At 40.1% G+C, this 15,593-nt stretch overlaps 1 protein-coding gene and 1 long non-coding RNA gene across 3 annotated transcripts in view; one reads left to right on the top strand and one right to left on the bottom strand.

Annotated features, from left to right (window-relative positions):
- Nucleotides 1-5,570: 5,570 nt before the first annotated feature.
- ZNF652 (zinc finger protein 652) overlaps nt 5,571-15,593 on the bottom strand; it is a 35,601-nt gene continuing 25,578 nt past the window's right edge. For both annotated transcript variants that reach the window (XM_075171461.1, XM_075171460.1), the window contains exons 2-6: nt 14,441-15,588; nt 10,854-11,001; nt 10,433-10,548; nt 8,999-9,143; nt 5,571-8,538 (exon numbers count right to left, since the gene is read on the bottom strand). In XM_075171461.1, the coding sequence (XP_075027562.1) occupies nt 8,027-8,538; nt 8,999-9,143; nt 10,433-10,548; nt 10,854-11,001; nt 14,441-15,349 (1,830 nt within the window). In that variant the 5' untranslated portion in view covers nt 15,350-15,588 and the 3' untranslated portion in view covers nt 5,571-8,026. The remainder of the gene's footprint in view (nt 8,539-8,998; nt 9,144-10,432; nt 10,549-10,853; nt 11,002-14,440; nt 15,589-15,593) is intronic.
- On the top strand, nt 8,643-10,868 carry LOC142091902 (uncharacterized). The gene is made up of 3 exons (XR_012676902.1): nt 8,643-8,788; nt 8,892-9,837; nt 10,783-10,868. It is a non-coding gene; the product is annotated as an uncharacterized LOC142091902 (long non-coding RNA).

The raw sequence follows: 15,593 nt of genomic DNA, 5'->3' as shown, positions 1-15,593 counted from the left end.
TAAATGCATTCTCTCCAGTGGCGGTTCAAGAGAAAGCAGAAAGACAGAAAATTTTAGCTCCCTACGTGCCTATCCTTCCCCTTTCTTTTCATATGTTATGCAACTTTTCACGTAGGGAAAATCATTACTACACATTTCTGAGAAACATGCTACGTTATGACTTTCGAATGGAGCAACAACCCATTTTCAAAACCTTCCCATGCTACTCAAGAAATTTTACTAATTAGTTATTGCTGCATAAAAACCAACCAAACAAAAAGTCCCCAAAACCACAAATCTCCAAAATCTTTCCACAACTGATTTTAGAATTACAGGTTGAAGAATAAAAGGTGCAACATCACCAACTCCCTCTTTGCGTGAGGGCTGTAACCTCAACATTAGCAGCAAGTCAGCCAGAGTGAGGCAGCACTTCTTAAAACTTCTATTTTAACAAATTAAGTTTGGTTTTCAAATTGCAGTTGTGTTAGGGGAAAAAACCCTGAGACAGCCTTGCATGTGTCTGGAAACACCCACGTGGCTTTCTGAACACTGCCTGCTAGCCATTTTTTCCAGCTGGACCATGGTAAACAGCAAGGAGAAAGAAAAACCTCTGCTCTTACGATGGTTTCATTCCTATGCCTTCCACTCTAAACCAGGAAGAAAATGTAATTCCTTGCAGCTCACCTGAATAACCTCCTGCTTTCCTGCAGACAGGAATTCCCATCAAATCTTTATATTTCTTCTGTCCGTTTTTAAGTGATACATGAACGAAAAAAATCCCCCCCAAGCAGCAGCCTTCTGTATTACCCAGTGACATACCATGATTTATTCCTGTACTACTAACGAACTTGGGATACTTGTCCAGCAGGATCAATAACTGGCTTCTTTTTAGGGGTAATCATTTTAACAGCATTAACAGACTGAATATCTGAACAGACTACGTGCGTGCATATCTTTAAACCGCTCATTAGATTTTCATTCTTGCCCTCAATGCCTCTTCTTATCCTAGGAAAGCGCATTAATTCTGTGCCGTATCAGAAAAATCAATCAATCCTACTGTGCCTGAAAGGGTAGAGGTATTTCCCTACTAACCTTTAAGCCAGGACTCTGTAACTGGTCAATTCCGCTTAAAAGGCTTCAATGAGCCTTTGGGAAACCAGACACCTAGTTTAGGAAAAGTTAGATGTGTAGTTTCTTGGAAAGACATCCCCAGCTGATCAGCGTCAGTGTTATTACAAATTTCTCCTTTGTGCAGAAACAAGATTAAAAATATCTACGGGAACTATGCTACTGCTGTATAGGTTGATCAAAATAAACAGTAACGACCCTGTTCAGAGTTCTCCAAGTGAAAGATAATAATTAATAGATCACTTCAACAGGGGATTTTTAGTCTGCTTCTGCACTCTGCCCAGAAGTTTGGTAGGTTTTTCGGGAAACAGAATTCCAACAAAAGCTGCGTTTCCTTTTTGGCGGAAAATTTTATATAATTTCTCACTTTCAAATGTGTTTAAACTGTGCATTATAAGGCTCTTATGCTGCAGTACACGGTGAAGAGCCTTAGACCATGGAAAACAGTGCAAGAATTATAAATGCAAGCACATATCACACATACCCATTTTCATGATAAATTAGAGGGATCAATAAGACATGGGTTAAAGAAATATTTAGCAATATGATGACATAAAAGGACAGACTGCAAACATGTAGACCAACTGCTGTTCTCAGGGAGCCTCCTTTGACTACAGTGCTTGTGTACATAAGTTCTCAGTACACAAAGGGATGGCCTACATTGCAAAATATATACACTCTGTATGTATATGTAGGCCATGACTCAGTACAAAGGCAGTTATTCCCAATATTCAGAGACATTTCATCAGAAGATATTTGCTAATTCCAATCTGTAAAAGCAGAAAGAGATCAAGAAAGCAAGAGGATTTATTTAAAAAAAATACAGGGACAGGCCAATTTTAAAAATGGAGAATAAAAAAAAAAAATACCAAAACCCCAAACCACTAAATCCCTCTCAAATCTTTATCCTCATTTAAAAAGGCACAGCTAACGAGACAGAAGAATGCGGCATTGTCCAAAAAAAGCACTGATGATTTCTGAGATCACAGGGCACCCCCTGTGATCCACGACAAACTTTTTCTTAGGCATTAGAATAAATTTGAACAGGTCAACTCAGGCAGAAATTATCTTGGTGGGTCGGAAAGTAGTAATGAAATTAATGTAATTCTCATTTCTTATTCAGAATTATATTAGAAGCTTGAAACCTGCAAAATTACCTTGTTGCTGCCAGGATAAAAATCTTTATTAAGGACATCTGTGAACCCCTAAGGTAGACTTTTTTCCTAGCGTCTATAGGAAATGCAAATGCTTGCCTTTCTTTTGAACTTCTCTCTCTTTAAGGGTGGATTTTAGTTCTTCTGCCATGTCTCCAATATATGTACAATATATTATGCAATTTATTTTGAGCACGATCAATGTGCTAAAATAAAAATATAAGAATTAACTAATTTATACCTTTCAAGGCCAGCAAGACAATACCACTTACTAGTGCCAGATTACTTCAGAAACTGCCTTCTGTCTGCTAAAACAGTGAAAGTTACTAATTTGAGTTTAATTCCAGTTTTGAACACCCTTAAATCTCCACAAAAAATTACCAAGTTTCATTCACATGCACACGAGCCCTGGGAAAATTACTGTTCCTTCTTCCCCACCCGCAGCCTTTGAAGAGAACGCTCCCTGTGAATTGATAGGAAAGAGCATTCTACAAAAGAAAACAAATGGTGAAATAGTACAAAAATGTTGTCAAGATACGAGTAAAATAACTATTATGGTACAAGGCAAATTAATTCGATGGAAGCTGGCAAGTGATGTGCTATGAAAGACTGTTTAAATCTTAATGCCCATGTCAAAACTTGCACAGTGACACTCCTGCTTTCAAGTTTAAACTATAAAAGAGTGAAACCATCTTACAGTGATTCATTTTCCATGTACCTTTCTTCTACTTTTGAAATACTTGAAGATTTACTATATAGTCTAGGGAGGTATGATATTTATCAGTTCCGAACTGATAAGGTTATAGCTAACAATGTTAATTTCTGAAAGTCAAATGGCAATTCCAAATTGTTAAAATAGTGTATGATAAGGTTATCTGTAATTACTCAGTAGAATATGTACTGCCAGTCTCACTGTTTTTAACATAAAAATATCATCCTTTAAAGACAGGTGGCTATTGGTTCTAACAAGTACACATACCTTCATTCTACACTTTTCTAACCAGGATGGAGAAGATCACATCCAAGCTCAAACTCTACATGAGTCATCTGCTCAGCAGTACATATTATGCCAACCAAAAAAAAACCTACACAAAAAAAATTATGCCCATTAAAAAAAATAACATCATCAGACTGTAAGGACAGAGACCTGACACACTTTTACAGTCACTCCTGAAAAACAGTAGAGCTCAAAGTTCAGAAGCAGGTAAGATATAAGAATAAAGTCATGTTTTCCGTTAAGAATCACTCACATTGGACATTAGGAAAAGGTTCTTCACTGAGACTGGAACAGGCTGCCCAGGGAAGTGGTCATGGCACCAAGCATCTGGACAACGCTCTTGGTCATATGGTTTAGTTTTAGGTAGTCCTGTGAGGAGCTGGGAGTTGGACGCGATGATCCTTATGGGTCCCTTCCAACTTGACATACTCTGTGATTCTACGATATCTTAATCAAAGTGTAGTACATAATAAGCTGGAAAAACTGCCAGTTCATTTTGTCATGAAAATGGGCAAGCATTTATTTAATTCACCTCCATCTCTCAGGTAGCCACGTCTCCCAGGTTTAAAGACCAAAACCAACACCAAAACCAGAAACTTGATGCATCTTCTATTTACAAGTGAGATGTTCCTTAGTAGCGGGTAAAAAAAGTCTCGTTGAGCTATACATTATGTTTGTTCATGTTTTTTTTTTTTTTTAAATACTGTTAGTCAATAGAAACATGAAACCATACATCATTTAAACATTTTATGACCCTGAGCTCAAGTCCCGAGAGTGAAAAAAGTTTGACATTATTAGTGTTCTGGAGTGCCTCACTGCAGTTTGCACATTGTTTTATCATATTCTCAAAGGCACATTACCTACATCCTCTGCAAGTAATAATCAAACCAAAAACATTATCTTTGCACGAACAGAAACAGCCCTGCACAACAGCATCTCTCTCAAACTCCCCCAAAAATGGTACTCGACCCCACTGATGGTCACTATAATGCAAAAAAATAGGCAACAAATTAAATATATTACAAGAACACTAATCTTTTCAGCTCAGAGGTAAACTTGGTCTGTCACTTACTTGGCTAAAACTGACTAAAACTGTCAAAGGGAAGCGCTGTATTTTAAACTGCATACCCTGAGGTCTACCTCCTCCTCTCCAATAAATTGAAAATAGCTATTACATGCTCAGGAGACACAAGAGGGCAAAGACAAAAACATCCAGATGGACTGCATTGTTGAGATATGAACTAATTTCCCAGTGAAAAAGCCTAAATTCAGCTTGAAGGACTCTTTCTGAGTCCTTTTTAAGATTTGGTTGGGAATACAAGTGGGTGACAGTAACTTTTCATGTGCGCAGCAATACAAATTAGGCCATCTAAGAAGTATCTGAGTTGCGTAAATAGGAGACTCAATAATTCAGGCAGGCATGACAATACAAAACAAATAATCACCACACCTTTATCCAGAAAGATAAGTTAGTATGAGATAATACACTGAACAAACAAGCTCACACAGCTAATGCCTTTAGTAAGGATAAGGCACTGTCTGGTGGACTAGCAGTTTAAACTCCAGAAAAGATACTGTCCTTTAAACTGCTCGTCTTAGAATACTGACCTCCCGATGGTGTGTTAATTCTGTTGAATTTCCCCCCTTAAAAATGCAACGTTAAAAATTCAGTAAAACTTTGCATTAGGCTGCAGGATGTTTTGGGGAGAATTAAAAAAAAAGAAAAAAGAGGACAATTTAGTCCCACTTTCCAGAAACATTCAAACCAAACCCAAAGTTGGTATAATTTGTTTTTGCTCTTCTTGAAGGAAGCATTTTAACAACATAAACCAACCCCTTAACTTACTAAATACAGTAAAGCTGATACAAAACATTATGCTTATTTTGTCAACATAAGCAGAAAGTAGTAAACACACTTGAATACATTCCTTAGTGTTGCACAATCTCTGAAGAAGGTGTGCATGCCAATTCAAATTTAAGCAGAAGTGAGAAGCCACAGCAAATCTCAACCTTGAATTTCCTGCCTTTTGTAACGCCCATTTTCCTTTTTTTGCTGAAATATGTACTTTATAAGATATCACATTGGAACACTTTTAGACCAGTGTGTCAGCTTTCAATATGTTTGTCCCAGATAATGAGGAGAATCTGTTGACATCATGTCACATTATGCTAGAACGTTAAGCGGGTTAGATAGGTTAATCTTCTTCCACAGAAAGGAAGTTCGTAAGTCTTGGAAGGAAAAAAATACAAGGTGTATCATTGCTATGAACTAAATAATAGAAAAAAACCGTTCCAGATTTTAGAATTCTGAATAGCAGCCTAATACTGTAAATTTATTGAGACGAAAATCATTTTGCAAAACTGGAATACAATTGATTTACCAAGAATTTTTTAGCATTTAAAAATCATTTAATAACAGGCCTGACCATAAAATAGTGGCACAACAGAAATGTAGGTTGCAAATGTGACGTGGAATGCATAGAACCTCCGGGGCGGACCAGCCACAGTAAATACAACAGTCATAACCATGAGTGTAAATTCACTTTCATAACTGGCTTTTTCTTCTAGAAGGTAAGAGGGTGTATATAAATATTATAGAGAAAACATTTAAAAAACGTTGTTTTATTTTTCAGAAATGCTGGAAGGGGTTTCAGCTCAGTCAAAAAGGAGTAGGTTTGTTGGGCCAAAACTGCCCTTTCTGGTTCCTAAAGTTTCCTATGCTTGTTATGAAAAAAACCAACATTAATGATTAGGTGGTAGAAAATGGTGAAAAACATCAACTAAGAAGCTAATTCGCAACAGACAGAGGACATGGTGTTTCAAAACACAGTGCTTAACAGCATTAACTTTGAGGAAGTAATGCTGGGAAGAATTTCCACCATTTCTGCTATCTTGAAAAAAAATTAATCCCATTAGCCACAAAACCCCAGTTCATTACCAAGCAGAATAGTAAGTTCGACATCTGCCTATGAGGATCTCTGGATGTACAGTTTGGTGGGATTTAATTTAAAAAGCAGCACGGAAGAGTAGGAATTTTAAGGAAAAGAGGACTTACAGTACATTGCCTTGGGCCTCTGTCCTCACTGAAGGTGGCAACAAGTTCCTAGATTGCATAATGCTGCTATATTTAGTTTTAGTTGAAGAGAAATACAAACCTGAAAAAATAACAGCTACTCACTGGTTAAAACAGATACATTTGGCATTCCAGCCCACCATCCCTGCACTAACGTGTCATTTCCCCCTCATTGCCTCCCAGGATTATGAAACAGTGACATGCCTACAATTCAAAGTTTCCTATCCTACAACTGTAAAACTTAGATTTGCCAAAAGTATGACTACGACCCCTAGAAATCATCCCATAATTTTATGCACATTACATTTATGGGATAGAGCTTCACATGGTACATACAGTGCTATCAGCATTTTCTTAACAATGCAACTGAAACACCATTGTCTCATTCAAACTTCTCTTCTCACTCTTACAATCAACCAGTCAGAAACACCACATTTATGATCTCACTTAATTCCCCTCTCCTAACAACTCCAGGAATTCCAAAAAGCAATCTGAAGAGCAGCATTTGATACAATCCCCAACTTAAAATCATACCATGAAAAGCCATGAAGACCAGCTCTCCTACATAAACAGAAAAGATGCTTGGCTGACTTGAGATACTCGATTTCCTCTCTGCTGTCAGATCTCTCATCCTCTTGTGACTCCCCATTCCCAAACCAGCGGGTCCCTACGTGTAAGGGGCTCCCTTTCTAACCCATCTCATACCTCACTCCAACTGAACTAAAGAAAACCTGTGGAGCAGGAATACATTATCCCAACGTCCTTGTCCAAAAAGCTTACGAGAAACTGTGAAAAGGGAAACATAAGGTTAAAAAAAAAAAAAAGAAAAAAAAAAGCCCTACTAAAATAAATTACGTAAAGTTCTGAAATCAACATCACTTTTGAGGCAACCTTTCCAGAGACCTCTTGGGTTTCTTTCTTCTCTGAAGCACCTTTTAAGTTGTATGGTTGTAAGAATAACTTTAACTATAGAAGCTATATGCATCTTTTAAGAATCACATTTTGATGATTATAAAAATTTATCTATTATACAACATAGGTCCAGCTACACTGAAAAAATTACACCGCTTATTGAAATACATTTCATTTTAGAAACAGACTACTAAATAGGTCTATACAAAAAACTCTAAAATAATTTCTGTAGTAAAATAAAGAGTGTGTTAGGAGAGCTACACAAACAAGAAATTTTTTTGTCTTTCTTTATAATGCTCAAATATACTGTGATACGTGGCTGGCTCACTCCATAGCCGGCACCAAAAGCTGAAAAGAATCCATTACGATACACAGTGATACAATTAATGCTCTGTATTAATCTCACAGCCTTTCCGATTAGTACAAAGAAAACCAGGCCTATCTCCTCTTTGAGGAGAAGTCCAGGATATAAAAGCAAGCATACCTCATCAGCTGATATGAAATTATAAAATTCCACAAGTCTCAGTATCTGAAATTTATAAAAGTCACCAGTAAAACGCAAGCAAATTCGGTTTGAGTCCTGTTGGTTCCCAGGTTCAAATGAGCACTGCTGATCCAAAACAGGATTTCCTTGTTTGTTAACTGATTCAAAGGAAAAATTAGGACCATCTGCTGGACCATAAGAGAAAGACAAAGATCCTCACCACCTAACCCTCTGTACTTCCACGAGGGCATGTTTCCATGTGCATAAAATGGGAAAATAGCTGGCAGGAAGCAAAGATGTTAGTGGTGCTGTGCTGAACTGTTTTTTTCTGCCAGGTGTCGCAGAAAGTTGTCCTCACTCTGGCCTCTGTGATTTAAAGGCTCACTCTTAAAAAGAGCTGGAGGAGGGGGTAAATGAGGAACCGGGGGGACCGGGAGATGATGTGGATGGTGAGGATGAGGATGTAGGTGAAGGTGTGAATATGGGTGGGGAATGGGGCGTGGAGGAAGCGTGCTCACTGGGTTCAGGTTGATAGGTGGAGTTGGGGTGGTGGGTGTGTTCACTACAGCAGGGACTGTGGTGGCAGAAGTCGCGGACAGTGGGATCTGGACAGCAGCTGACACATTGACGGGGCTGGTAACACGGAAACACTTCTCCTTGTGTGCCTTGAGCATGTTGGAGAAGCGAAATCGCTGGCCACACACATCACATGGGTAGGGCTTCTCCCCTGTGTGAGTTCTGCGATGTCTCTTCATGTTTGGGCGGCTGGTGAAGCTCTTCCCACAGATTTCACAGATAAAGGGCTTCTCTCCTGCCGAACACAGATACGGCAATCAGTTAAGCACAGAACATCTGCTAATACTTACTTCAGCATACTTACGCAAACAAACTGCATCCCACAAAAGCTACTGTGACTAGCACCTTCAGCAAATAAAGAAACAGCTGTTCCACAGAAGTCCTCAGTCTTCATGAAATCCTCTCTCACTTTTGGATTTTGATGCACGAGACAATCTTTTATAAGGCTTTGGCAAGGGTTTCCTTCAGACCAGAACAACAAGGAAGTAAGCCTAACCTCTCATTTTCCCCCACAGTGAATCACAGGACTACAGACAGTTAGATTTAACAGTAAGTTAATGTATTAACCTTTCCTGTCTGATTTTCTAGGTTGGACAACAGTTTTGATCCCAAATTCCAAGGAAGAGAATACAGCTGGAAGTATAGGGAAGTTTTTGTGCTGGAGATACTTGTGCTTTTCTGTGATAAGTTCTTACCAGTGTGTGTTTTCATGTGCTCATCAAAGTACTGTTTCATGTTGAAGTCTTTGCCACACCACTGGCACATGAACTGTTTGTGCCCAATGTGGATGCTCATGTGGGAGCGCAGCTGGTACTTGTACTGAAACCTCTCATCACAGTTCTGCAACAGAAGAACAGCAACCCACGATACTCAGGCATCACACATCAGGAAGCAAGGCAGTACTTCAAATGTACTATGTGAAGGAGTAAAGAATACCTGAAGTAGTACACACACAGACCCTCACACAAATGCAGGATTTAAATTATTTAGCGAGAGTAGAATTTGGTCTGTACTAAAAGGTTTGCTGGCACACGAGCCTTGGCAAGGAGCGTGGAACAGTCATAACCTTTACTTGACACAGCTGTTGGCAAAAGCCCGGCAGAGACACGGTTATGCCAACAGAAAAGTGCTTCTATTGGCTTAAGGTATCATTTGGAGGTTTTGCAGCTTTGCCAGCGATCTCTGCCGGACTACGGCATGCCTCCACTAGAGGACTCTGCTCACACAGCAAAACCAACAGCAGCTCTACGGCAGGCTTGTTTTTCAGCAAGCCAGTCTGTTTTCCAGCTATTAATTATTCGTATGAGGTAATTTCTTTCCCTAGGAGTCTTATCCCCAAGACTACTCTGGCTGCACTACCGCCATTACTACGACGAGTCTGGCTGGAGTTGTGCCCACTTTGTGGACAGGGTGAGCCACCAGACCTGCCCCGGGAACAGGAAGGGCTCTGCACGCCCTCTGCCTCCATCATGTGATACCAACAAGCATCCCCATCAGATGACCGAGACATTATCTGCCCCAGACATATGACCGGGTAAGTCTGTCCCATACGGTCTCCTTCCTGAGGGCAGGCATAAAATCTACAATCGCAAACGCACGTGAATGCATCAGTGAGATACTCCCCCCCATCCCAACACACACACACTCAGTTTAAAAAATGCAAATTCAGAGCACTGTCTTAGATCTCAAGGAGGTAATAGTTTGCAGTGAGGACTATAGTTTTTCCCACAAGTGAAAATCAAGCAGTAATTTGTTTATTTTCACTGTCGCCACTTCTATCTGTTTCAAGTTACTGGGTAGGACAGGGAGGATTAATGTCATTTGCATTAGGCTTTGCTATGAACACCGACAGAAAACCAGGATTCAAATCCTGCTGTAGTGTGTACTCATTGAGAAAAACATGACAGCCATCAGTAAAAGCAAACCAAAGACGTCTCAGTTTGAACTGCTGCTAGATGCACTACTGCTGTGCTCTCCACATGGAGAAGAATTTCCCCCAAATTTTTATGAAACTGCACCTCATTTACACATCGGTCAATTCAGTTTCCACCTACATTCCCTACGGATAGTGTTACTAATTTTATACCTTACGCTACCGTATCTAAACATATTACCAGTTGCTGCCTCACCTCACATCTGAAAGGTTTCTCTCCAGAATGCTGTAGGGAATGTACTTTGAGAGACATACTGCGTTTGAATGATTTTCCACAGGTTTCACATGTAAATGGCATGTCCTTTGTGTGTGCTGCAACACAACAGTACATTAGAGAGGGTCATTCAAATGCAAACAGTTCTTTAACCAATTTTTTCCTCCAACTCTGAGCAGGAAAATGATTACTACTGAACAGCTTGTAAGTATATACACATATGTACACACATACATATTTTGCTTGCTGCCCAGTACTACAGACTTGAACTTTTTGCTAAGGATAAAGCTCAGACAACTGAATTTGCCTTATTATTTTTCTCCTCAAAACAGCAATTACGAGTTAAGAACCACAAAGACACATTAAGAGGCAGAACCAACAGAAGCGCCGATCAATAACTCACCAACCATGTGTTTCCGCACGTGGGCCATGGTGTAGAACTTTTTTTCGCAAATCTCACAAGAGAATTTTTTTTCTGCATATCCGTGGACAATCTTGATATGTTCGTGGAGGGACCAGAGCTTCTTGAATGATTTATTACAGGAAACGCACTGAATGAATGGGATAAATAGAAGGAAGTTTAAATTAGAAAGACTCAGTGATTCAAGTTTGTGGAGTTAAGCCACGTATCTTCCTCTTGCATGACAAAAAGAAGCCCAAAACAAGTCAAAATGCTGTATACTGTCTCAGACTGTACTTCAGCTTACATTTACTGTTTCACACTTGAAACAATTACACTAAGAAAACCCAGATCAGGCAGGATTAGAGAGGATGTTAACACACTGCATTTTGGTGCCACCTGAAGAGCACCACAGCCACTGCACTAACTTATTTCCAGAACACAACAGCATATATAGCTGTTTGCAGCCCTCAAGGAGCTAACACAGAGCAGACAACTTCACAGGCACTGATGCTGCTGGTGCGGGAAGAATCCAAACCCCTGGTGCGGGAAGAAGCCAACAGAGGTGGAGGAGGCCAACACCACCAAGTTGCCTTAAACCCATCTGCACATCCAGACCTGTCTTTCACAGGAGCACTGTGACCCCTCAAACTCCAGGTCTAACAGCCCGTGAACGAGTCAAAGCTCTCTCATCCTTTTAGCTCGACACAGAAGACAGCTTCCATCTTGCAGCTCTTGACCATGCGGAGAGTCTGGTACACAGTTCATACAGCAAAGCAAGTTGTCACCTCCGTCTTTCGTGTTCTGACTCTTCATTTATATGTATCAGTAGCACTATAGGTCTACAATGACCATATGCAAACAATGTTTTGATCTCTTCCCACAACTCCTGGGAAATGTCCAGAAAGTCAGCGATGAGCAGGATCCAACGGCTTTCACGCGTCTCTTTTTCCCAATAGAGTTAGTTCTTGCTAAAGACTTGATAAAAAAAATCTTTGTACAACTTTGAAAATTCCAGAATAATCTTAGTTGTGAAACTTGATAGCAGACACGTATGTGAGGATACCAAGTAATTTTCATCTTTGAAGTGAAGAGGAAGGAATTGTGGTTTGTTATTTTTTGTTAGATGTTGGGGTGTTTGGGGTTTTTGGTACATCTCCATTTTTCTGCCCATCATTTATCCTCCTTCCCTCAAAGTAAGAAGGATTGTACGCTATTCACTGCAGAAGTAGCAAATACTATGCCTTCTGTCAACCTGAGGAGTTTCTTCTCTGCACAGAGAAGTTATACTGCTTCCACAGTGCTTGAACCTCTGCCGGCCTGGAAACTCTGGTACAGCGCTCACCATGCTGACTCCAAGGAGAGCCTCTGCCTCTAAAAGCACCTACTTGGAGGCATGTCAGGAACAAACTGTAGTCTTTGGGGGAAAAAAACCCCTAGAGAATAAAGCAATGCTAAGAAATGATCAAAAACCCTTTGATTTAAGGTTAAGCAAGCCCTTGAAGCAGTCACGCTACAATTTAATTGACGATCCGCAGCAAGTAATTTAGATCACTAATACTGAGCGCTACCACACAGAGAGTCTAAGATGACCACAGAAATTCTGTGAAAGTGCTAATTTTGAAAGGATGAAAAACAGAAATTACCTGGAAAACCAGATATATTCCATCACTTAGATGAAAAATATAGAGGAGCCAGCCATGTTTATCAGTTCAATTACCACTTACATAATGAAACCATTTTTTTTCCTAGACAAGGCTCCATATCCCTCTTGACATATTAAACCCTACATTAATGTAAAACTTTCATATCCCCTTACTCCTTTTGCCAAGTGCAATAAAAACAAATTAGCAAGCAGCTGTGAAACACATTCCAAATGTCAGGACAGACAAAAATTATTGTTGAATATATGCTTATACTGAGAACTTGAAGATGACTAGCAGTGCTTCTGTCACTAGATATATTTGGGAAAGTTTCTGGACCTGACTTCTCTGGTACTGGATATAAAACACAATTTCTACAATTTCTTCTTTTCCTATCACTTTTGGACATAGGAACGTAACCCCTCAGAAGCATACAAGTGCATGGATTACAGGATGCTTCTCCATTCTATACCACACACAAACTTCATGAATTCCTGTTTAAAGTCAAAAGATTTTATGCTGTGGATGAGCCACCTGGATGATAGGGCACTCCTTAAATTTACCGTTAAATGTTCTCTGCTACACTAAACGTTTGAAGTATTTATTTCAAAAATTGCAAGGACATACTGAAATGTTTATGCATTTTACTAACTATGCTCAAGGCTCATTATCTTATATTATACTCCTTCCTTCAGTCTTCCTCCTATGAGCTGAAACATAAGGAAAAATAGCATAGTGTTATATAGAGCTGCATTTGAGTCTTACAGCAAAGAGAAATTGCAATAAATATTTCAACTGTTTCCCACACAGTGGGAATTGAATACCAATTCAGTTTAGCATTTAAGCAAACAAACAAACAAAAAAATCTTAAATCTTTCTGGTAAAACTCATTGGACAGACAAAAAACTTGTTGCCCTACAAACTCTCAACATTTCAGCTCCGCAGAAATTGAACCCAAGCTGCTTCATGCTGGCAGTGGGATTATTTCAGAAGTAGGTGGCAAGACTATGCCTAGTTTAACAAGGCAAAAAAAGCACGTTCGAATCGCCATATAAAACAACAGTGCCTCCAGTTATATGAGAACATAGATGCCTACGAGCAAAGTACAAACCACAGATGAATCAGAAAGTCTGAAACTCTTTCCACAACTTAAACTTTAAAATGGTTCTATTACAACACAGGCTTCCATTGTTGTATAAAATTAAAAGCTGCAAATCTTCCGGTGAGAAAGACCAGACATCTTTATATTATCAGTGAGATTTACTGAGCTTTTTGCACTGGGAAAAGGGCAGGCTCATGAACAGATTTACTTGCTGAATTCATACACTTCCATATGCATACATGAACACTAATGTAAATTACTTGTATGTAACTATCTCAGTAGGATGTAAAAAGAGTTACATTTTAAGACCAGTTCAAATCCTGACTTTACTAGTTTCTTTCTCACCTGCTTGCCTCTCCGGTATTTTATAAATTTCTCATTCAATACCAGCGAAACGCCGTAATTCCGTTCTCCCTTCAAATCTTACCTGGACATACTCTGTGACTGGTTTCAGGACACTGAAACACTTTGAACTTTAAAGCTAGCGATAGCTGCAGGTGCTCAGCACCTGAAGAAGGAGGGTTTATCCTGTCAAAGTACTTCACTGCCAATGCACTTGTTTTCAGGCCAGTTACTCTGGAGTCTGACATTTGTTAAAGTAGCTTTGCGTTTTCCCCAACTCGTAGTTAAATACTAGAGTAACTCTGCTAAAGCAGATGTCAGTTGTACACTCTGTTCCCTGCAATTTACTTCTTTTGGAAGACACCAAAGCGTTGATACGTAGAGACAAGGTCTCGGTCAGAACCTGGTCTGCGCAAAAGATTTCCCCCTCTGAAGTGTCCACTAGCTGTATCCTGGGCACGACAGAAGGTATGGAAATCTGGCAAGCAGGTGAGCAAACCTACCTGGATATTTTTTTCACAGTCTGTTTGCTGGTGAAGGGACAGCTCACTTTCTAGAACAAATTTCTTCCCACATTTGTCGCAGATCTGCATGCGCCTGTGAGTGACGTTCATGTGCTTCTCCAGGTACCAGCGTGTGTTAAACACCCTGGGGCACTTCTCACAGGTTAAAGTCTCCTTCTCTTCACACTTTGATTTCTGCACAGGTGCCTTGGGCTCCTTTGCAGCTTTCTTCTTACGCTTGGGGGGCTCCACACTCTTTCTACGACCCCTTGTAGTTCTGGGTGATGGGGAAGTTGTGGCTGCTGCAGCAGATGCAGCTCTCCTTGTTCTCCTTTGTGCAACACTAACTTTTTCCACTCTTTTCTCTTTTTTCTTCTGCCTCTCATTTTCCTCATCATCATTACTGTCTTCAGTGGCCTCTTCCCCACTGTCACCCTCCTCTTCCTCACTGCTGGTCTTAAGAACAGCAGTCTCTTTGGACTGGGAGGGGACACCCTTCTCCCCTTTTGATACATTTAATGTTTGGTTGTTAAGGTTTACCTCTACTATAATCTGCTCCCTTTTGTAAGTCACTTCATCTTCCTCCTCTTCTTCCTCCTCAGAGTCGTCAGAGTTTTCTCTATCTTCTTTCACAGCCCGGACCTCTCCTACCGATCTGTTCTCCCTGAAATATGGCTGCTCCTCTCTTTCATGGAGATGTGGTTTACTCATTTTGCTGTCCACCAACACAGAGTAAGGACTTCCTGACTCTCTCTTGTATACTTTGGTGGACAGATCAAGTTCCTGGCTGGCACCATGATAAAACGCGGGTGGCACTTGACCACGGCGACTGTCCTCTTGCGCCATCCCTGCTACATGCGCGGCACAGTTTTCAACCAACTGTTGGCAAGAATTGGCTGTTTGACTCATTTGGGGGGCCCTGATTCATTGAGCACCTTTAATCCCAGAAAACCAAGTAAGCAGCTTTAAATCAGGGTGGACTCTCAAGACCGATGCCTGTTCCATCTACACAGAATGAACAAAATATGATTCTCTGCTGGTGTTTAGCACTGATGTGTAGGTCACAGAATTCTGGTATTATGGCAAGAGCAGAGCAGTAGTAATTATTCTTCTGAAGAAAGTTGCCAACGAACCGTTGAACATTTTATCTATA

Source organism: Calonectris borealis, chromosome 22 (genome assembly GCF_964195595.1).
Source record: "Calonectris borealis chromosome 22, bCalBor7.hap1.2, whole genome shotgun sequence".
Lineage (NCBI taxonomy): Eukaryota > Metazoa > Chordata > Aves > Procellariiformes > Procellariidae > Calonectris > Calonectris borealis.
This window is presented reverse-complemented; position numbering and strand designations above follow the sequence as displayed.